Source organism: Phycomyces blakesleeanus (genome assembly GCF_001638985.1).
Source record: "Phycomyces blakesleeanus NRRL 1555(-) unplaced genomic scaffold PHYBLscaffold_27, whole genome shotgun sequence".
Lineage (NCBI taxonomy): Eukaryota > Fungi > Mucoromycota > Mucoromycetes > Mucorales > Phycomycetaceae > Phycomyces > Phycomyces blakesleeanus.
This window is the reverse complement of record NW_017265160.1, coordinates 389,006-411,887: the sequence shown is the minus strand read 5'-3', so window position 1 is coordinate 411,887 and position 22,882 is coordinate 389,006. Positions and strand designations below refer to the sequence as shown.

The window sequence follows — 22,882 nt, the reverse complement described above, 5'->3', positions numbered from 1 at the left end:
ACTTTCATTGGCTACAAGCTTAACACCCGCTATCCGAATCCCAATCTTAATTTCTATTCGAAGAGATAATGAAACCCCCTAATGTATTCAGCCCCAGATGAAAGAAATGGTGAAGATGTTGATAGAGTTTTGCAATAAGCGACAGTACATATTTTACTCTGATGAGAAGAAAACTCGATCTTTTCATTTTTTTAGAGAATACTCAAGTGCTTCTGCTACTGCAAACCAACTGTAAATTTATATTCGTACAGCTCAAAGATGGGTCAAACGTTATCGTACAAACCCTGAGAGTATTTTTGAGAAAGAAAAAAAAAACAGGATACCATAACAGGGGGTTTCAACAGTCCTCTAAGCTTTTAAACTTAAGCTTGAGTTTTAAAGGAGTGACCAATAATACGTAAGAGCTCCTTAGTGTTTTTGAGTACCCTAAATACATCTTTCAGTTCTATTAGACATTGTGATAATAATGTATAAGTTTAGAGTAGTAATTAAATAGGAAAAATATTTGCATCAAGGTTTTATTAAATTTCAAGAAAAAATTAAACAAAAATGTATTAAAAGTTTAAAACTCAAAGGGTTCTTTCAAGAGCTTTTATTTTTTTAGTGCTTATAGATTAATTTCAGCCAATTATATTTTAAAATTTAAACTCAAAGCTTAAATTTGCAAGCTTAAAGGACCGTTGAAACCCCCCTGGTATTTTTTTTATTAAGTCTAGATTTAAGGCACAAACATCTATTACTGGTGCACTTTTTTTAGGACACGTCATTTTTTCCTAAAGGATTAGAGAAGGACACCGGGCCCCGGACTGGTTGTCACAATTAATTAGTCCGGTTAGATAGAAACGTCGTCCCCGTAAGATCGCTGATTATAGTATTGTACCCAATTTACACCCAAAGTTGTGATGTGAATATTGCTTAAATCAGCTTCAAAGCACAATTGGATCGGTTACATGTATTATGTGTCTGGTACCTGATACAATCCTGATAATTTCTCAAAATATTCTAATCTAATATTATATATATATATACATAAATATATATATCTACGTGTATTTTGTATACTTGAAAAACAATAGGCTGTAAACTACAAGCTCTTTATGGCAATTAATTTTATTATTTATCTCTTTATAAGAATATTGATGAGCAATATTATAGTACATGCTATATATAAGGGTATAAAGAGAAAGAGGAAGAAGAAGAGAAAAAAAAAGTTTGTAAGAGAAATGAACCTTTAGGCTGACCAAGCAACACGTGCGGAAGGACAAGATAGCTTAAATAGCATACAGTGTAAAAGTAATAATAAATGAAAAAAAAAGAATCCTTGTGAGCCAATTTTTATGAATCAAGTGAAGAAGAGCAGAAATGAGGGTGAGCATTGACATTGACAATGGTATGATAATAATAGTAATAATAGTAATAATATTAACAATATTAATAATAATCAATAATCAATAACCGATATAATCGCATTTGAAAGCTGCTTACTTTTGAATTTATTCTCACCGTATCTAATACTTGTATATATATATATATTATATAAAATAGTATAAAATGCAAAAAAAAAGTTTGCGGATGACTGGAGGTGGTGGAATGGAGTAGCGCACTTGGGATTTACTATTTACCCATAGTAGGAAATCTAAGCATGGTCAGACCCTTTTTGTTTTGGCCCGTCCCTGGCACCCGCTCATCCTTTCTCTCTCTCTCTCTTTTTTATTCTATTTTATTTGACTTTATCTCATAAAGTCCTCCTTCTCTTCTTCTTTCTCTTCTTCTATCTATCTTCCTCTTTTATTATTTGGTGTAATGAAACCAATATTGCACCAAGACATCACCACAAACAAAAACTCATATGTGGCCACAGCCCCTATCCTAGCCGGAACAGTCCTGCTCACTCAGGCTGCCCTAGCATCAATTCCTCTACCGGAAGTACGTCGCCAGCGCTGTAATAGCTGTCTTAAAAAAGCACCTCTACAATGCTGTTCACGCTGTATATCTGCCTATTTCTGCAGCAACGAATGCTTCCGTAATGCTTGGCTGCACTTTCACCGAGTTCTCTGTGAACCCCAAACCCGCGACCTTTACGCCAACATTGACAAAAACCAATGGCTTCTTGAAAGAGTTGCTTTAACTTTGCACAGTCACGCGCACCTGAGTAAGCAGCATTCTCACTCTCCGCCATATTTACAACGCGCTATTGAAGCCCTCGAAGCCCACAAAAAAATCGGAACGGACATCTTACCTGACAACACCGCGATCGAAACACTATTGAAACAATGCGAAATGTCACTCGAAGAACTCGGTGAGCTGAGCCATCTAGTCCGCCGGACTGCATTTGTCATCCAAGATCCAGATCAGCATCTTGACCCAATTGCTCTTGGACTCTATCCTCTCACCTCTCTTCACATTCCACACTCTTGTCAACCAAACGCAGGTGTTATCTACAAAGGGAGCCAACAGGTTGTTATTGCCGTCACAGATATATCGGCTGATGAACCAATCACCCTGAGCTATGTCGATCTCGTTTCCACAAAGCAAGACCGGCTCGAGGCTCTCCAGGCTCGCTTTGGCCCTGAGTATGTTTGCCACTGTGCTCGGTGTGAGGCAACTGATGGGATTGACTACCTTCTGGAACGTTGTCCACCCAAAGACATTAGTCACATTCCCCAAGAAATCAAGACATGGAGTGTACTGGACAAGGTCAAGCTTTACAGTGCCAAAAAATCTGCTCCTGGTACAATCACACCTGGGCATGAATTAGATGTTCCTGATTTTACCCACTACACCAGTCACTGTATGTCTCCGGATTACTATCTGGCAACCATCCAGCACCGTCGTCATCCCCTGAATGGGTTTGAACTAGAGACGCGCGAAGAGCGTGCACGATTCGCAGCTCGATTGGAGTTCACAATGCAGGCCTTATCAAAAATCCCTGAATTACACTGTCTGAATTTAGCTACTATCCGGACCATCGAAGGATTAATGCAACAAAGAATGGCAGAAAGTAATTGGGTAGAAGCCATGCGCTGCTCCCTTTACCTGCTCGTGGTATACAAACTCATATTTCCTGTTCTTCATCCGACCGTGACCTACCATACCCTAGTGTTGGCCAGAGCGAGCTGGAACTCGCTAGTCCAACTCGAACTCACAGGAATTGGTAAACGTCTTGAGCGAATTTATGAGAATGGTGTTCGTATGTGGATCTATGTTGCTCGGACAAGTGTCGCAATTACCTTTGGTCAGGACACAAGTCTCTGGCGGGAGGTGGTCGAGTTAGAATGGGTTTTTGAGCGAGACCAAAAGCTTAAACAGCAACAGCAGCAGCACCAACAGCAATAATAATCATCCTACTACTACTAATACTAATAATAATAATATCAATAAGAATAATAATGATAGTGATAATGATGATGAGAGTCGAGTAGATTATTATCACTCACACAATATAATACAGCATAGCATAACATACATTATAAACATTTACACGCAATAACCTACCAACTCACCTACCCACTCACATTCGAAAAAAAAAACAAATACTTTTGTTTTGATTTACAAGAAATAAATTCACACATACACTTACGCTCATATCTGCATACATATTATATATTGTATCCAATATATATATATATATATATATATTTGATAATATTCATCCTTTGGGACAAAGCTACTTTAATTACACGTCACACGCTCAAAACTTTTTGTTTGCTCCGCCACGAACCCCCCCCCTCCCCTCCCTTGTTCTCCTTTCTTTCTTCCTGTGGGATTCTCTTTTATTGAGTTATTTAAATATGTCTCGATTCTTCCGTTCTGCGTCTGACAGCGAGTCTGACAGCGAGTCATCCGACAACGAATCCTACATCTCCGATGATGACCACGAGTCCACTGATGACGAAGTCGAACAAGAAGAGCTTGGAGAAGCCCAGCCCAAGAAATCGCGCTTCTTGAAAGGTACTGGGAGTGATTCCGATTCCGGAGACGACGAATTTAGCCGTAAACGCCAAGTCAAGTCTCAAAAGGACAAACGTCTTGATGAAATGGAAAACTCGATCAAGGCCATCGAGAGTGGTCAAAAGAACAATGACTGGGGACGCATCTTGGCTGGTAAGAAATACAGGTTAATATACACTTGTGTGTGTGTATTATACATATATGGGTATAAAAAAGGAGAGATACAGACAAAGATAGAGAGACTAAAAAAAAGAAACCCCTCTTCGTATTTTAACATTTTGTACAATTTATAGAATTCGATAAACTCTCTCTCCATGTAACCAAGGCTGTCACTGGATTCGATAGTATTCCTGTTCCCAAAGGTTACATCAAAACTATTGTCGATATCGATGCGCTCTTGCAAGAATCGAAAAACAGCAAGAAGAAACTTAATGTCACCAACAGCAAGGCAATGAACGTGATGAAACAAAAGATGAAAAAGATCACCAAACAGTATGAAGATCTTGTTGCCGAATACAACAAGGTACACCAACGGATCTTATTTTCTTCTTCTTCCAAGAACGATATAAGAAAATTGGAGTTTTATGAGAGATATTGTACCAAGATGAATACTGCAATCTCAACTTTTGATCCCTTTATTGTTTGCTGATTTAATCACTAATTTAATTACACAATTTTTTATTGTAAAAATTGTATACTTTCAGGATCCTGAAGCTTTCATGGAAGAAGAAGAAGAAGAAGAAATTATCGAAGAAAAGCCCGAGCCAGTCAAGGCACCTGTTGCTCAGATCATAGATGAGGAAGAAGATGATGGTTTCACATCAGTTGGCAAGGGCGGTAAGCGTATGGTTGAGCTTACAGCCGATAATTTCTTCTCGACTCTCAAGGAAGTTCTTGAAAACCGTGGTAAAAAGGTAATATATATAAATAGACGTGTGTATGTGTGTTAATGTGCATAAGTATGTTAGGGATTGCACTTTCTTATACTTACTGTTTATTACTGTTTACTCTGTATTAGAACACCAATCGCGATGACCAGATTGTAACTCTTCAGCGCCTGTTGAAGAGTGCTCGTTCACCTTTCCAAATTATCTCTGTTCTTTTGCTACTCATCTCTTCTCGCTTCGATATTAACCTCAGCATGGCTGGATTTTTGCCTGTTCCTGTGTGGAAGGCTGCCGAAAAAGAGTTGAACTTGCTTTTGGAGACTTTGGAAAAGAACCCTCAATTTGTGGTCCGTGAAGATGCAGAACCTCTTGACGAAGACGACAAGGATATCACTCCTGCCCCTGGACAAGTGGTTGCATTGCGCGGCTCTATCGTCAGCTTTATCGAGCGTCTTGACGATGAATTCACAAAGTCTCTGCAAAACATTGACCAACACAGCACAGATTACATTGATCGCCTGAGAGATGAGCCTCAATTATATACCATGTTGGTCCGTGTCCAGATCTATGGTGAGAAATACAACATGGATAACACTGTCTCTAGAGTCGTGATGCGTCGCATTGACCATCTTTACTTCAAGGTAAAACAAAGCGAGCAAACAGAAGAAATAAATAAAAAAGAGATAACCGAGTTAATCAACCAACTGATATATAAATATTAATACACATATAAATATTAATATGGAAATTGTGTGTTATTAGCCTGATGTTGTTATTCGATCCATCGAATCTTCAGCCGCCAATTTATTGTCAAAGAACCTGGTTTCAAAAATCATTACTTCTGAAGAACCATCTGAATTGATCCATCAGTTGTGTGCTTATCTGTACCGTCAAAAGGCATCTGCCTTGCGTACACGCGCCATGCTGTGCCACATTTACCACATTGCTCTCCACAAACAGTTCTACACTGCACGCGACATGCTGCTGATGTCCCATCTTCAGGAGTCGATCCACCAGGCAGATATCACCACCCAATTGCTCTACAACCGTGCCATGGTACAGATTGGCTTGTGTGCATTCCGCGAAGGACTTATCAAGGAAGCCCACGCCGCTCTTCAAGAGATCCAGGGATCTGGACGTGTTAAGGAATTGCTTGGTCAGGGTATCCAGACCCCTCGCTATGGCCAACAGACTGCACCCGAGGTTGACCAGCTTGAACGCCAGCGCCAGTTGCCTTTCCACATGCACATTAACCTTGAATTGCTCGAGTGTGTGTTTTTGACTTGCTCTATGCTGTTGGAAATTCCTGCCCAGGCACAGGCTGGTCCCAATACCAAGAAGTATATCTCCAGACCATTCAAGCGCCTTTTAGACTACAATGAGCGTCAGCCCTTCTCAGGTCCTCCTGAGAACACTCGCGACCACATTATGAGTGCAGCAAAGGCATTGGCCTCTGGTGAGTGGGAACGTGCACGTGACTCTATTTTGGCCATCAAGGTGTGGGATCTGATGCAGGACACCGAGGCAATCAAGGAGATGCTTGTCCAGAAGATTCAGGAAGAAGGTCTGCGCACCTATTTGTTCACTTACGCACCTTACTACTCTACCATTGGTTTGGAACAGCTTGCCAGTATGTTTGCTCTTGAGCCTACTCGCGTGTCTGCCATTGTTGCCAAACTTATTCTTAACGAAGAACTTTCGGCTTCTCTGGATCAAGTCTCCAAGGTTATTGTTTTACACCAAGTTGAGCTTTCTCAACTCCAGGTCCTTGCTCTCCAGTTTGCTGACAAGGCAGCATCCATGGTTGATCAGAACGAACGTCTGTCGACTGGCGGTAGAGAAAACCAAAAGAACCACACACACCATCACCACCACTCTTAGGTCCACTTTCCTCAATATCCTCAAAACCTTTTTTTTTCCTTCCCCCTTTTTCTGTATAATAAAAAAAAGCGCGTTGTTTTTATATTAAAAAATAGAGAGAGAGAGAGAGAGAGAGATAAATGAAACAGATATGTTTTTTTTGGAATATTTATTGGATATTGTAGTAAACTACCACATCGTTGGATTTGTTCAGTAAAATGTGTACGTGGAGAAGAAAGAAAGAAAGGTAGGAGCTGCATATATAGATAGATATATACAGCTTTCTATTTTTTTTTATCATTTCCAAAGTTTTTGGTTAAATTCTATAGCAAAAAGAAACGGCTATACGTCCCTAAAGAAGACATCTATGATATTGTCAATATATACATTTAGGATAGTTCCTGAGAATATGTTTCCATTATCAATAGTAATTTCTTTTTTGAAATCTTTAAAGGTCGCGTTAAAACAAACAAACTTACATTTCTCTATATTTTATCTGTTATTGTGATTTTTATTTAAGAGTAAAAAGGTCACAATGTAATTGGCTGAAATTAAAGTAAGAATAAAGAATACAAAGTGAATACTTCCTATTTTTGGAAATTTAGTGTATTTTTCTATCCGGTGTATCCAATAGGAACGGCATTTTTTACAGAAATTAATTAGAGCAGCCAATAAGTGTGATTATAAAGAAATTTTTAAAAAAATTCCAGTAACCAATAAATGTGCTGAGTATATAAATATTTGCCCAATGGAAAAAATGTTTCCTAAAATATTGGTTGCAAGATGCATCCTTTCCATTAATGTAAACTGTAAGTGGTATGTGTAGTGTACAAAAAAGAAAAAATTAGCAAATCTGTAGAAAAGATTCACGACAAGAATTCTTTGCCACCGAAAATTACACATTTAAATACACACACTTATATTTATATATAATATACATTACTTTCTTTCTCTTCTCTTCCTCTTTGTTGGTCTACTTCCTTACTCACTTATTTGCTTGATTGCCTTTATAATTAATTAAAGCCTTCATTTTTTTTTATATGCTTAATCCTTTTGTTTGGCTCACTTTGCTGAGTCTGTCGATGCTGGTCGGGAGCTTTCTAGCCGGCAGTGTTCCGCTTTCCACAAAACTGTCCGAAGCCAAATTACGCTATTTAACTGCACTTGGTGTCGGGCTCTTACTTGGATCAGCATTGGTCGTCATTATTCCAGAAGGCATCGAAACACTTTACGACAGTCAACGCCATCTCTCTAGTGATTCACACTCAAAACGACAAGAACATGATGAAGCAAGCCATGCTGCAGTAGGAATCACACTTGTACTTGGATTCGCAATGATGTTTTTGATTGACCAAGTCAGCTCTCTTCATGTACACGCTTCTCATCCATCAGACGAATACAATGAACTTGACACAATTCCAGATTCTACGGACCCAAGTAACACCAACTCCAATCTTTCTGCCCAAACGCGTTCAATGACCCCCACAATTGGATTGATTGTACACGCCGCGGCAGACGGTATTGCGCTTGGTGCATCTGCAACTCATCCCACCCTGTCAATGGTTGTATTTGTTGCTATTATGCTCCACAAAGCCCCGGCTGCATTTGCACTCACTACCGTATTACTGGGTGATGGATTGTCCCGTGACAAGGTCCGAAAACATTTATTGATCTTTTCACTTGCTGCACCTGTCGGTGCGCTCACAACTTATCTGGCATTACTTGTACTGCCAACAAATGCTACTCCTGGTAATCTCGATTATTGGACAGGAATTCTGCTACTATTTTCTGGTGGTACTTTTCTCTATGTTGCTATGCACGCTCTTCAGGAACTTCAACCTTCAGCGTCAGCCCATTGTCGACCATCCGACAAATTGGGACGAACTCATATGGCAACTGTACTGGCTGGCATGCTATTGCCAATTTTTCTAAACATCAATCATGCTCACTAGACTCTTCTTTATTATTATTGCTATTGAACGTTGTTGTTTTTTGTTTTTGTTTTTTTGATTCATTTTAATTGTGTTTATTGATTAATTGTTCCTTATATATACATACTTATATAATTATCTTACTACTTCTTTAAGAAAACAAAGGAAGTAAGGAAATATAAATAGAAGATTTTATGCACAGTACACACACAAAGAATGAAAGAGAGAGAGAGAGAAACGCACAGACACATCAATCTGTGTGAAATGCAGGACAAACCAACTGTGCAAGCTCATTACAAATTAGTCGGTACCTGAAACTGAAAAATTTTCGAAACGTCACTGTGTCGAACCCCCTTCTGCTCGGGCCAAGCCACATGTGCCGCGAGACTGAAAAAAAAAACATCCTTTTGGGAGATCAAGTGGTTCCTCCTCTTTCCCTGTACAAATAAATAAATAAAAATGTCGACTTTTGAAAAGGTAACCACAAAGTCTATTTTGATTGGGATGTTATTGTTATCGCTAGTATTGCGTGCACATACATATATATGTGTGTGAATATAGTGTCTTTGAGATTTTTTTTTTAAAGTTATAAAATATAATATGTGTATATATATTATATACTTAATTTTTTTGAACTTGCATTAGGTTGTTGTCATTGATGGTAAGGGTCATCTCCTCGGTCGTCTCGCCTCCATTGTCGCCAAGCAGGCTCTCAACGGCCAGAAGGTCGTCATTGTCCGTTGCGAGGAACTCAACGTCTCTGGTGAATTCTTCCGTAACAAGCGTAAGTTTCTTATTAAAAGGAAAAACCGTCCTGTGGCATTCAGCGATGCAAATCTTTTATATATGGGAGAAATAGAAATGGGAAGGCAATTTATAACTAACTAAGAAAGCAATGTCTTTTTTGGGAGGTTGAAATAAAAGAGGTTTAATATGTATATAATTGATTCTTATCTTTTTAAAATTTTCAATAATTAATAAATTAATTATTAATAATATATACTTTTGTGTGTGTATAGTGAAGTACCACGCCTACCTCAACAAGCGTTGTGTTGTCAACCCCCGTCGTGGTCCTTTCCACTTCCGCGCTCCTTCCCGCATCCTCTACAAGGCTATGCGTGGTATGGTTCCCCACAAGACCGCTCGTGGTGCTGCCGCTCTTGACCGCATCAAGGTCTTCGAGGGTGTCCCCCCTCCCTACGATCGCATGAAGCGCATGGTCATCCCCGATGCTCTCCGTGTTCTCCGTCTCAAGCCTGGACGCAAGTTCACCACCCTTGGCCGTATCTCCCACGAGGTCGGATGGAAGTACCAGGATGTTGTTGCCAAGCTTGAGGATAAGCGCAAGGCCAAGTCTTCTGCTTACTACGAGCGCAAGGCTGCCCTCATCGCCATCCAGAAGAAGGCTGTTGAGTCCAAGGCTGCTTCCCTCAAGACTGTCAATGCTTCCATTGCTGCCCTTGGTTATTAAAGAAAAGTAATATATATTTCTGTTTAAATACAAAAGATGAAAAAAGAAACAGAAGTATGTGCTATTTTATACACAAACACATACACACATACACACATAAATGCATACATTGGTATATGTGTAGGTTTATGTGTAGGTTTATGTGTGTTTGTGCTTGTATAAAACCCAATGAAAAAAAATCCATGAGAGAGGCAAGATAGTTTGTACATCTTTACCGATCACTATTGGCTAGAATAAAAATTGTAAAAAAGGAAGCCATGGCTGATATTTTGTTTTCAGGATTATTCTTCTTTAATAATATATAAATGTAAATATGTGTTGATTTTTTTTTATAAATTAAAAATATTTATAAACTTATATATATATATATATAAATGTATATATAAAGATGTATAAAAATCGTTGTTTAGAAGAAGGAGAGGGAGAGAAGAAGAAGAGTAAATATGTATAAATATATGTATAATAAATGTTGTTGATGTAAATGTAATGTTTGTCTTGTGTAATTTTTTTTGGGTGACGTGAAGCGCATGTGTATGTATATGTCCTTTCCTTTTAAGAAGAATGAAAGAAGAAACAAGGTATAAAGATAAAAGGATTGTTGTGCGTGTGTGGTGCGTGTGTTGTCCGACTGTGAGGGGGGAAAGGACGGGAAGTGTTAAAATATATCGTTAATTTTCTGATTTTTTTGGGTTGTTTGTGATAGGTAGATTTCTGTTTCCTGTTTTGGAAATTTAGGAGCGACGGATCTTTTGTTTAACCTTGCTTAGTTGAGAATCTACTTCATCCAACATCTCTTCCAATTCTTCCTTTCTTCTGCGAGACATTGGTCCTCCTCCAGTTAATGGAATTTTGCTATAGTCTGACTGAAGCTAGTACAAAAAGAAGGTATTAGTACACACACTCACAGAGAAATAACGAAAGAAGAATAAAACAGATTCAGTTGTTCTTTTTTTAAAAAAGAAAAATATAACACACTTGCCTTTTCCTTTTCTTTCGTCAATACCATCAACTGATCATCCAGGTTGTTATCCAGTAACGGTTTCCTGGGTTCAGCAGTCTCAATATCGTGTGATTCAGTAGTATTAGACGAGTGTGTGGTGCTGTACACGCCCGAGTGGCTCTTTACAGAATCACAGCTCGAAATAGGGTGAATATCCTGTGATGTAGTCTTTTTGTGAGGAATAAAAAATCCTGCGGACAATCCTTCCTTGCCCATACTACTAGAGTGAGACTCATAAATATCAGTAGGATAGTCTACATGGGCGTGTTGAATATGGGGTGAAGCACTGGGTGTGTATATCCATGGTGCAGAGGACCTTTTATTTTTTATTTTTATTGGAGTCATTATTAGGCATGATCTTCAAATTATAATACACACATACATACATATATATATATGTATAAATAAAATAAATTTTACCTTGCAGTGTCGGTTGACATGACATCTGGCCTGGCCGCCTGGGCCTTGATCAGTTGTTCCATTGTCGATTTGAGTGCTAGGATTTGTTCTTGTGCGTGGCTATATTCAGACTATATCAAATTGTTTAAACATAAAGTATCTAACTATACGTACAAGCGCATATACTTCTCTATCTATTTAAGTTTGAATTTACCTTGAGGCGATCATATGCTTGATCTTTGAGAGAAAGGGCATTGTATAATTCAGACTTTTCTTCTTCGGCTATTCTCTGGTAATACTACAGATATTCATTAATCCATTAGATAAAATAGGTAAATATGTATACATGCATGCACGCATACATGCGTGCATGCGTGTTTAGAAATCTATAACATATACAGTATATATTATTAATTATTCACTATTTACCTCTAGGTCTTGCCTTGACTGATCAGCTTCATAGGTCTTGTCTCTAAAACAGCATACAGAGTGAGTAAAGCAAGCAGTCTTATTTTGTCTAGGCTATGAAATCACACCTTGCGTTATCTGTAACGACTTTTAACTTTTCAAGCAACATGGCCAAATCAGCTTCTTTCGCTTGATTTTTAAGCTAAAATAAGATAATATTAATTTCAATATTATATAAATATAAGTATGTGCATTTGCATTTGCATGTACATGTGTATGAGAAAATATTTACTTTTTCTTCTTCGTACTGCTGTAGGAACATCTCTTTCTCTTCCATAAGCTCATCAACTGTCATACTGAAATAATCAAGATCTTTGGAAATAGCTGCAAGATTATATGACATGTTATTTTTATTTCCATTTTTAAAGATGTGTATAATTAGATTCTGTAAACGTCATTTTCAGAAAATAAAATAAAAAATTAACCCAATTTTGACTTACCCTCTTTCTGTCCCTGCAGGACTCGTACCACCGAGCGCTCCTTTTTTAGGTCCTCCTGCAACTGGCTAATGGTTAGTTCGTCTTCTCCTGGTACGGTCGTCTGTGGTGGCAGCACGTCTGGCTCTTTAGGAGGTTTGTCTTCTGATTCAGCCGGAACTTTACTATTTCTAGCCGAGCCTCCATCCAAAGATTTAGCTGGAGTTGATGCTCGGCTACTGCGTAGCGGTGGTGTAATTTTGGCTAGTGGGACAGTAATCTGGGTTGGCTTTCTCAATTTTGTTGTCCCAATGCTGGTTGATGCTGGTGGTATTTGTGCTGGTACTGGTACTGGTGTTGGTGTTGGTGCTGGCACTGGCGAAGATGGTATTAAGCTCTGTGTCGGTGTGGTAGGTGTGGTAGCTAAGCTAACTGACCCTAAAGTGGCGCCACTGGTGGATGCCGAGGGCTGGGATTGTGTGCTTTTGTTGGCTGCAGGACGAGGTACACGATCATTTGAAGTTGTTGGTTGGATTTTTGGACGTTGTTGCTGTTGCTGCGATTGTTCGTCGTCTGATTTCGGGGAGTTCTTTTTTACTGTATTTGTGGTCGTACTGTTTCCGAGTGTTGCTAGTCTACTACCAGTAGTGAGACTTGTAGGCACAGGAATACCAGGTCTGGTGGGGTTAGAATTATATCGAGGACGGGTTTTTTCTCGCAACCTTGCCACAGTGGGTTCGGGGATAATCGAGACCGGTTTTTCTTCTGACTTTTCTAGTGGTTTTGGTGATTCTTGATCTGCAATGAAAAATAAAATAAACAATAGTATAATATAATACAATGTAATATAATTTAATATAAAAAAATAAAAAATAAAAGATGTTGATTCATTAATAAATAAAATTAAAAAAATTAAATTAAAATAAGATTATTAATATATTTCTTAAAATATTACTTATTCCACTTCTTCTATTACTACACTTTCTTACCTGTCACAGGAGATATAGATGTAGGTCCAGGTGTGGTCGGCATGACAACCGTAGTCTGAATAGGTTCTGGTTTCTGTGAGATCCCAGGGCTCGGCTCGGCTGAAAGACTTTTTGTTAGCTCGACCGGAAAGGTAGTTGGGGTTGCAGATAGTCGCCCCACGTGTTTTGGAGATACTTCTTGGAGTTTAGGCAAGTCCCCATGTGATGGACTACCCTGGTTTGCTATAGTTAGCTCTGTTGGCGGAAACGACGGTACGGGCATTGGGTGTACATCCAGAATGGCTGGATAGCTCGAGGACTGACGTCGCTTTAATGAACTCATGCTCTGACGCTTTGTGGGCAATAATCCACTTTTTTTTAAAAAAAATAAAAATAAAATAATAATAAAGTAATATTAAGGTAAACATTCCAGTTGAGACTACAAGGTACTACAAACAAATAGAAATAGCAGCAAAACAAAGAAGTAAAGAAAAAGAGTAATTACCTCAAGCGTTTGCTTTTGATCGATCTGTCATCGTCGTAATGATCATCGTGTATTGGTTCAGGAGCTATTGACGGACCTAATGAAATGAGCAATGAATTGTCAAGTTTACATGTCTTTATGTCTATACGCTAAAGATATATGTGTGTCTGTATAAATTAGCTTGCCTGGAGAAGGGTGTGATGGCTTGCTACTCTTGCCCAAGCCAAATTTTTTCCAAAACTTTTGGCTCGATGACTTTTCTTTAGGACCTTTTGAAGACATGCACAATCACTCAATGGAGTATGTATGTGTATATGTATGTATATATATTTTTAAAGAATAAATAAAGGAAGACAGGCAAATCAAGTAATAGTGGAAAATAATCAAATGAGAATCTAGATAAAGAATACGACTAATAAGGGAGAAATAGGGGCCACAAGTGGGGTAAGAGGGTGAGGGATAACAAGGAAAGAAAGAAAGAAAATAAAGAAGAGGTTTGAACAAAGTGCGAGAACGTGGGCTCGCTGTCCAAACTAGCGGAGAACCAACCATCATTAGTACATCATATTGAAAAAAAATAGAGGTGCACATGTTCCACTGTGATTCCGGAAAAAGATCATCACCAAACCTTCTTATTCTTGGCCTGTTGCTTGTTTCTCAACGAATATTATGACAGGGTGTGCAAGATACATATGTCTCCTGAGGCAATACCCGATTCAAGCCAATTTTAAAAGGAGGAGCAAAGGAATACAACAAAATGAGTTGAGTGGAGTTGAGTGGAGTAGAGTAGAGTAAGGTAGAGTAGAGTAGAGTTGAGTAAGGTAGAACTGAGTGGAGTAGGGGAATGCTGGTTATATTCGGTGATTCAATACAGTTTCCTTTTGTGGGTAAGTAATGAAGAAACTCGGATCTCTATGGCAACGGGTTGTTTAGTGTGTAAAATCAACTCTTGCCAACGGATGTAGTTGTCATGGAAACCGCTGTAGTCTATTTAGTAATACACACACATTTAGACATATATACGAGAATATAAGAGGTATTCTTTTCTTTTGACTGACACCTTTAGTTAAATTCCTATGTAGTAAAATTCAAATGTGTGTGTGTATGTGTGTGTATTTGGTAAGAAAAAAGAGGAGTGGTGTTTGAAATACATGATTATGCAATTTCTACTTTTCTCACATCTACATCCACACTTCCTCCCTGTTTTCTTTTATAAAGAGAGTGAACAAAAATTTAACAAGGGGGAAATTTTGCTTTAGTACGACTTGGTGTATTTATTAAATGGATAAGTAAAAATATTATAGCTATTGAAATTGGTCAATTATATATATATATAGCAAAATAGAAAAATCGTTTGTACAGAAAGCAATTTTTTTGTTCTAACTTCTCTTTGTTAATATTTGAAAGTATTAAAAGCTTGATGGTATTTAGTACTTTATGTTATTATTGCTTTTAATTTTTTAATGTAATTCCCGGTTTGTAGAATGAACACAGTGTAGTCCCTACAATATCTTGATGATGTTCGATTATTATTATTGTTATTTTAAAGAAAAATAGTTTCTATGGGAACATTTGATGCGGTTAATTTGTAATTAAAGACAAAGGCCACAGCCACAAATGACTTTTTCTTTTAATAAGTTTTAGTATATACACACACTTACACATATAGAATCCCCATAAAGCAAAACGTGCTGATCAGAAATTATAAACCACAGGGTGCGGTAGCTAAGCCTTGTAACCTTTATTATACAACGTCATGGAGAAGTTTTTATTATTTCTTTTTTGTAATCCTTGTCTTGAAGCAAAAAAAAAACTTATAGTAAGTGTATTATTGCTTTTGATTACAGTGTTTCCACTTAAAATCCAGGCGATGTTAGTTTTTTTTTTGGATGAAGAAAAAAATCCAGGCAGAAAAGAATTTGATTTAAGACGAACGAGAAGTCAATTTTTTAAAAATAAATGAGACTAGTGTAAACACATACCCAAGAGAGAGAGAGAAAAAAAAGCACGGTAAGATTAAGCGTACACTTGGTGTGTTCAAACTGAAAAGCTTATTCACAAAAGAAACAAGGTAGATTCAACAGAAGATTATTTGATGAAATTATAATATAACAATGTCATATAAAAGGCAATAATTAAAGCTAGCATGAAAAATAAAAATGTATCAACTTGTCTTTCTTTCATTCTTTCCTAGAACTCCCTTTAAAAGTTCAATCACTGGTATAGAACTGAAGCTGCAATATGTTCCGTAACTTATAAAACCTGTAGCCAACGCCCACACCCTAGTATCGCATAAATTCACCTTTTTAAGGTATATATTCCTCTATAAGCTGCGAAACGAACCTGAATTTCCTTTATAGGATCTTATTAATGAAGACTTCGACAAAATCAACAGCTTACAGGTATCTAATACCCAACTATCAAGTCCAGTAATTTTAGTGCTGTTCGTATGAGCCAGCCGACATGAAATATGCTCATCAAATAGCTTCTTACTAAACAGCAAAGATCCTTACCACTTATTTACATGGGATCAAGCTTCAATATGGAAATAAAATTCGAATATTTTTCAACTTGCTCTTGAAAAATATGTAAAGGATCAAGACGACGGGGAGTAGTATGAATAAGAATAAGGAAAGCAAGAAAAATATTGCGACAGCCGCAGAAACTAATAATAAAGAGGATAAACAAGATCAAGCAGGCTATCTCGTCAAGGAATATTAAAGGCATCCCCGAAGAATTTCTTTCCATTACAAAAGGGCTATATACCATATTATATGACGGTATATAAGCGTATTCTAAAATGTTTTATTTTGAATGATTCCGTTATTCTCTACTTGGATAAAGAAGTGGTATAAAGAAGGGTTATGGATATTAATTCCAAGGTGATGAAAGCCCATGGAGACAAACGCTTGGCCAACAATAGTAGAAGAAGGTTCGGAAATTATGCTGTACTGATACTTGACAATTGGTTGGCCGGACAAAGTAACTATCATGACTCCATCAGAGGTATCTGAATGCATATAATTCCAGAAAAGAGAGGCTTCTAGGTATACTTGGTTGATGAGTTCAAGGCTTCCAGTCTGTGCCCTGCTTGTCAAGACGGTGAACTTGGAAAATTTAAGAAAATTCAAAAACCTATACCATTCTGAAGAAGAAAATATCCTATAGTAAATTTCCACAGCCTTTTAAGATAAATGCTTTTATATGAAAGTCATATATGTATGTTTATGAATAAGATAATAAGATATACAATCTTTATCCAGGTGCAAAAACCAACAATGCTTAATGTCCGTGATCGAATCTACTTAGGGTGATACCCAGTCTTCTCTCTATCGCCCTTGAAACCGTTGTATGGCCGCCACCCCAAAACTTAGACATGTTCTTTTTGGCTTGGGAAAGAACGGAAGAAGACAAGAGATATTCTGCAGATTAAGTGCACGTTAGTCTGCTACTAAAAAAACAAGACTGTGTAGTTATGGCTGCACTAATCCAAGATCCAGTACAAGTTTTTTAACATTAATATGTTCGCTTTTTTAAGAGAGAAAAGTCTCCGTTCATTCGTCTTCAGCAAAGTTCTTTTCTATCTGATTTTTCTTTTGCTTAATCCAAAAAAAAACTAATGACATTCAAAGTTTAAGTATAAAAACTATAAATACGTTAAATAACTCCTTTACATAAGTAATACAGCCTCTTAATATGTAAAATACAGGGCGCATAGGATTTGTATATAGCTCTTCATTTTCTAGCTTTATACATACTACAGCTTTTATATCTTCTAAAATACTCAATACTGACACTAAAAGTAGCACAAAAAGGGCTTCGTAGCAAAATTTATAGATCTGATTATGCCCATTATACTTTTTTTCTTGACTTTTTTAAATAATGTAGTCTACTCTTGCCAGTCCTTTGTTCTTACCTTATAATCTTCAGTTTTTACATGTTTAAATGCTTATTATATTGATAAAGAACTTCTTAAACCCAGCACAGATGAACTATATACAAAGTACGTTAGTAAAACTACAATCTAAATTTTATATCATGACTTTTTTTTTGAAATGGAGCTGTAAAGCCAAGGTTACAATGCTTTCTACCATTTATTCCTCCAAGGAACTCAGGAAATAGACTGTAATTATAGGAACTCCGCTCCTTGAACACTTTCTATCATTTAAACAAACAAGCAAAACTCACCAAATTCTATAAGAATTAGATACTCTTTGAAGTCGTAAATCAAGGAATCTCACCAAAAAAAATCCAATGTTTCGCGAAAACAGCTAAATATATAATCAACAGCTTTCACGCTTAAGATCTGTGTAAGAAAAAACTTTTTTTCTTTACAGCATTAATTTGCTCAGCAGATTCAGATCTCTTGTTTCATGATTCAAGAAACGTTTCAATTACACAAGATTCTTGAGTAATTTGCGATTTCAGCATGGAGATGTGCAATGTAAGCACACACACACATATATATATATGTTGTTAGCACCGAATAATGCCAATGATGTCGACTGCATCTCTTGTTTTTGTTTTTGCTTTTTTTTATGAAATTACCAAGAGGATTAGAGAAGTCATTATTGACCATGAACTTGCACTATTGATCTAGTGGTGACGAGATCCAATACTTTGATTTTAGAGAAGTGTATAATGGAGAGAGTTTATTCTTTAGTTGTCGCCGACAAAAAACAAGCGTTCATGGTTTATGCATAATACGGAAAATACAACTCTGAACTCCACCACCAGCATTTATTTATATCTATATATCTATATATTTTTATATTTTTATATATCAAGTTTAATCCCAAAGATAGGCTTACTAATGTGTTATAAATGTGTTTTATTGTATATCATTGATTCAAAATGAGAAAGTTTTCTGACCTAATATCCTCTCTATACACATATTTTACGTCTTGGTAGTGGTCATTTTGTTTTTCATTTTTACACATTATTACTATTACATAATTCTTCTTTTCAGTTTGAGTGCGTTCACTTGGACTCCTGCGTTTTGAAAGGCTGCTGTCAATATATATGATGCATTATAAAATAAAGGTTCTTACTACAGAAAAAAAAATTCCGGATACATACTTTTTGGAGAAATCAAGTACTATAACTATTACCTGTTATATACAAATGTTACACAAACCACAGTAGGCTCTCTTTTTCTTTTGTTTTAGGCATGTTTACTTGTACCTTTGCGTTTTAAAGAGTATAGTTAATGTGCTGATATATATATGTGTGTTATGTTATAGGGCAGAGTATTATAGGTTAAACCATTTAGAAAAATCTAATATATATTATTCTCGTAAAACAGTCAATAAAGAGCAGAGATTTATTCTATTGTGCAACTTATATTTCGGAGCCCACCACTAGAATGATCGAGTGCAAAGTCTCCAAAGATTTAAAGGTATACCCAACGATCATGGAGGAGCATGTATTGTTTAAGAAAAAGAAAGAGTACGTAGGCTATTCATTCGATATTAGTGGTGAAGAAGGTTGGAATACAACAAGGAATTATATATAAAAAAAATTCTTCCTTTTTTTTCTTTCATCTTTTAATGATTAAAGCTCTCTTATGTTTTACTCTTCTTTTCTGTTGAAAAGATAATATTGTTCTATTGTAGCTTGCGCCACAATAGTGTGGCTTAAACAAATTGAAGAAAATGAGGACACATGTAAATTGCATTGGTGGTCGAGTGCTTTTATCCTGGGCTACAATAGATGTTATTATTGTGGTTATGTCATAAGAGATGTATCACTTGTTTATTCAAACAATATCTGGAAAGACCATCGGAGTGTTGGGAAGGTGTGTCATGAAAATAACCACAGCCACCATATTTTTTCTGTCGTACAAAAACGGGGTTGTTCAGAATGTTTATTGTGAACTGAAAAATGATAATGAGAAGCTATAAATATAGAATGATAAGTGTATATTTGCCATAATTCACCATGAGTTTGACACGAAGCCCTGAATTTTCCTTTCTTAATAATACTTGACTAAAGAGTACAATTTTGACGTTCTTAAAGAGAGCAAAGAAGAAGAAAAGAGAAGCTTGGGTATACTTCTATTTGGTACCATGCTCACATTTTATTAGTCATGAATTTGATGACTTTAACGCTTCTGAATATAATCAGTGTTGAACAATGACAAATACACACACACACACACAAATACCATATTCATACATAATTTTCCTAACTCTTTTCCTTTTTTTTCTTGTTTTATATATTTGTTTTTGGCTATTTGGCTATTATGATCCTTAAACCCAGCTAGATTACATATCTTCATTTTAGGATTAATTGATCGAGGTTAATAAGATCATATTTTAGATTACACATTAAAATATAAATTATTTAAAATCCAGGTCCACTACAAAAAAGACGATGTAGTAATCTTGATAGAACTGCAAACCTTCCAAATCCTTCTGTCTCCCTCGGTTAACCATCCGATGCGTCGCACAGCACACAAAACAAAGTTTATTGTATGTGAATAACTTGATGGTGACAAGTCAATTTATGGTACTTTATGCAATTTCCAAAACAGGGTTATAAAATATACGCTTTCACTAAAGCAAAATTACACAATAATAATAATAAAAGAACATAATATACTGCTTATAAGAGTTATTGATTAAGCCGAAAACCAAGTTTTTTGCCCACAAAGTAGAATGTGAGTTATAGAATAGGCACAGACAGTACATGTGCTGTATGCTATATATATTACGTCTCCCAGCATCGGGTAAGCGTTATAAATCACAAAAAATGTTTTTTTTTGTTACATAAAGAATTGAAGGTTTAAGTTTACATTACAAGGTTGATTCAATCAAGCTTTGTAGCCTAGTAATAATAATAATAATAATAATAATAATACATATAGAAATAGAAATATTTTTTGATAGTTAAAATGCGCAAGATACCAAAATTTGTCGTAATAATGTTAATAATAAAAGTACTAATAAATCATAAAGATAATAAATACACTTTTTTTTGAATTTGTTAATGATTTTCCTCTCTTTTCCCTTCTTTCCTTCTATTTCACCATTCTTCATTTTCCTCTGACTTGATATTGTATTGATATTCTTGATTCCTTTCTGATGATTTTTGCTTTGGTTTTGTGTCTTTACGAATAGGAATTTTGACGCCTTGTCTAGCAAAGCATTGTGATAATAAAGTTGACTCTACGTATAAATCAACAAGTATTAGTTTATCAGCTAAGCAAAAGTAGTAGTAACACTCACGAGCTACACCCGGAAACTGTTTTGCTGTATAGACAGTGAATGGGTTTGTAAATACTTTCTTTAGGGCAGGCTTTGGCTGAATGGAGACCTGTTGGCTGTCGCGAACAGAATTTTCAGAAAATATTGATCTATAAAATATTAATAAATAAATAAATACAAATTGAATACCAAATGAAACGTCAAATGAGAACCCCATTAAAACTCACCCATACTAATACTTGTCCTTAAAAAGAAAGAAAAACGAAAAAAGAAATTGTGCTAAGCTACTTACGTGCCAATGTCGATAAAGGAAAATCCGAGTCGAAACCGACCTTCGCTTCTGAAACTTATGTCGTGAAAAACAAAATAGATACCTAGATTTCCCTGAGCGTCATAAAGTTTTGTTGCCGAAGCTACAGAAGACCCGACCATGTTGCGTATCTTGACAGTTTGTGATATTTCACCTGTGAGGTTATCGATCTGAGATACTGCAAGTGAGTGATATACAAGATTTGCTTCAGTCTTGCCATCTTCTAACCAACTATCGCACAAAACGACAAAGAAAGAGACATTGACGTTTCTAAAATAATAGAAAAAGGAAAGTGACGCGAGGAATATTTTAGCTGAGCATGTTTGACTATAAATATTTCGTGCTTCTTATTTTATGTATTTTCTTTTTTTTTTAAAAAAAAAAACTAATGATGCTTGTAACGGCAATATAAACTTTATGCTTACTCAGGATTAATCTCTTGACCATCTTTTGTTCTGATTGAAAGTTGCAGAATAGGCGGTGGAGAAATCGGTCGACGGTCCTTGTCACCAAAACCACACATACGAGCTCGCAAAGGCTGTTGAATAACGACAAGCTCAAAATTTCTACAGAATATAGCACGGCTTATTAGCTACTCGTGTTTCGAAAATATATATATTAATAAATCGTGCTTAATTATACAATTCTTATTTTGGTGTTTGTATATCTAAATGTATATATATAGATATAGATGTATATATGTATATATATATATATATATATTTATGTGTACATACGTACATACATCTACTTATACACTCACACGCTCACACGCTCACACAAGCATGCGTGTGTCTATATGTCTGTGTCTGTGGTACTTTGACATTGGATTGTTCTTTTTTTCTTCTCTCCTTTATTTACTCGTTTATATATATAATAATATATAGTGATAGTGATAATGATAATGATATAAAAATACAGAAAAACTTACCGCTCATCATTGGAGAATGTTATCGCGTTTGGAAAATTGCTTCCGAAAGAAGTAATAGGAGTAGAAGTAGAGAAAGAAGGTTGAATATCTGTAAGCGCTTGGTTAGATACCCAGACTTGAGTGTCAAGCGTTTGATTATAGTCTGAGGGCGGGTACATATCAATCCCCATGATCGGATTAAATTCAGTCTCGGCCTTGAGGGGCTGGTTAACCGAAGACTCGGTCGGTTGATTGTGATAGGTGGACAAGGATAAAGGAACGTTTACTTGGTCTTCGATTGTGTAAGGATCGTGATAGTCGTAAGTTAAAGGTGTATTAGTGCCGATATTGGGGTTAATCTGCGACCCAAAATCGGGTACAAAAGGTGGCATATTGGGAGGTTGTGGTTGAATGTTTTGAGAAGGCATATGTAATTGGAGCTGCGGATGAGGAAGTATATGGGTAGGTGCGGTTTGGACTGGCTGAAAGTTTTGTGGCGTGAGGGACGTAAAGTATTGTTGGCCTTCATAGGATGTATAAATATCATGTTGGGATGATTCGGGTTCGATATCGATGTGTGGCGGGTAGTCTACCCCTGTTGGTACAAAAGGGTTCATAA

The 22,882-nt window shown here is 36.6% G+C and overlaps 7 protein-coding genes across 7 annotated transcripts; 5 read left to right on the top strand and 2 right to left on the bottom strand.

Annotated features, from left to right (window-relative positions):
- Window positions 1–1,803: 1,803 nt before the first annotated feature.
- PHYBLDRAFT_68283 (hypothetical protein) lies at window positions 1,804–3,336 on the top strand (the record flags this gene model as incomplete). Its single annotated transcript, XM_018441923.1, has 1 exon — window positions 1,804–3,336. The coding sequence occupies one exon, from the start codon at window positions 1,804–1,806 to the stop codon at window positions 3,334–3,336; it is 1,533 nt and encodes a 510-aa protein (XP_018285953.1).
- Window positions 3,337–3,758: 422 nt separating this feature from the next.
- Window positions 3,759–6,805, top strand: PHYBLDRAFT_40491 (hypothetical protein). The gene is made up of 5 exons (XM_018440145.1): window positions 3,759–4,104; window positions 4,245–4,474; window positions 4,656–4,865; window positions 4,970–5,479; window positions 5,601–6,805. The coding sequence occupies exons 1-5, from the start codon at window positions 3,792–3,794 to the stop codon at window positions 6,717–6,719; spliced, it is 2,382 nt and encodes a 793-aa protein (XP_018285952.1). The 5' UTR covers window positions 3,759–3,791; the 3' UTR covers window positions 6,720–6,805.
- A 933-nt stretch (window positions 6,806–7,738) lies between these two features.
- On the top strand, window positions 7,739–8,650 carry PHYBLDRAFT_173822 (hypothetical protein; the record flags this gene model as incomplete). Its single annotated transcript, XM_018437113.1, has 1 exon — window positions 7,739–8,650. The coding sequence occupies one exon, from the start codon at window positions 7,739–7,741 to the stop codon at window positions 8,648–8,650; it is 912 nt and encodes a 303-aa protein (XP_018285951.1).
- Window positions 8,651–9,071: 421 nt separating this feature from the next.
- Window positions 9,072–10,379, top strand: PHYBLDRAFT_79103 (hypothetical protein). The gene is made up of 3 exons (XM_018443428.1): window positions 9,072–9,106; window positions 9,275–9,413; window positions 9,649–10,379. The coding sequence occupies exons 1-3, from the start codon at window positions 9,089–9,091 to the stop codon at window positions 10,098–10,100; spliced, it is 609 nt and encodes a 202-aa protein (XP_018285950.1). The 5' UTR covers window positions 9,072–9,088; the 3' UTR covers window positions 10,101–10,379.
- Window positions 10,380–15,378: 4,999 nt separating this feature from the next.
- Window positions 15,379–17,551, bottom strand: PHYBLDRAFT_173819 (hypothetical protein; the record flags this gene model as incomplete). The annotated part of the gene is made up of 8 exons (XM_018437112.1): window positions 15,379–15,462; window positions 15,497–15,574; window positions 16,098–16,117; window positions 16,236–16,327; window positions 16,360–16,500; window positions 16,602–16,630; window positions 16,670–16,942; window positions 17,510–17,551. The coding sequence occupies 8 exons, from the start codon at window positions 17,549–17,551 to the stop codon at window positions 15,379–15,381; spliced, it is 759 nt and encodes a 252-aa protein (XP_018285949.1).
- A 1,649-nt stretch (window positions 17,552–19,200) lies between these two features.
- On the top strand, window positions 19,201–19,967 carry PHYBLDRAFT_68277 (hypothetical protein; the record flags this gene model as incomplete). The annotated part of the gene is made up of 3 exons (XM_018441922.1): window positions 19,201–19,321; window positions 19,451–19,632; window positions 19,830–19,967. 3 exons carry the CDS (start codon window positions 19,201–19,203, stop codon window positions 19,965–19,967), a joined length of 441 nt encoding a protein of 146 aa, XP_018285948.1.
- Window positions 19,968–20,861: 894 nt separating this feature from the next.
- Window positions 20,862–22,880, bottom strand: PHYBLDRAFT_150993 (hypothetical protein; the record flags this gene model as incomplete). Its single annotated transcript, XM_018432588.1, has 5 exons — window positions 20,862–21,004; window positions 21,065–21,192; window positions 21,336–21,623; window positions 21,779–21,919; window positions 22,285–22,880. 5 exons carry the CDS (start codon window positions 22,878–22,880, stop codon window positions 20,862–20,864), a joined length of 1,296 nt encoding a protein of 431 aa, XP_018285947.1.
- Between the last annotated feature and the right edge of the window lie 2 nt (window positions 22,881–22,882).

What these genes read in the sequence shown, in the direction of transcription:
- PHYBLDRAFT_40491 (XM_018440145.1), top strand. Translation starts at nt 3,792, where the DNA reads ATGTCTCGATTCTTCCGTTCTGCGTCTGACAGCGAGTCTGACAGCGAG. An exon ending in CTGGGGACGCATCTTGGCTG is followed by an intron (nt 4,105 to 4,244) that starts GTAAGAAATACA and finishes TACAATTTATAG; the next exon opens with AATTCGATAAACTCTCTCTC. An exon ending in TTGTTGCCGAATACAACAAG is followed by an intron (nt 4,475 to 4,655) that starts GTACACCAACGG and finishes GTATACTTTCAG; the next exon opens with GATCCTGAAGCTTTCATGGA.
- PHYBLDRAFT_79103 (XM_018443428.1), top strand. An exon ending in TGAATTCTTCCGTAACAAGC is followed by an intron (nt 9,414 to 9,648) that starts GTAAGTTTCTTA and finishes GTGTGTGTATAG; the next exon opens with TGAAGTACCACGCCTACCTC.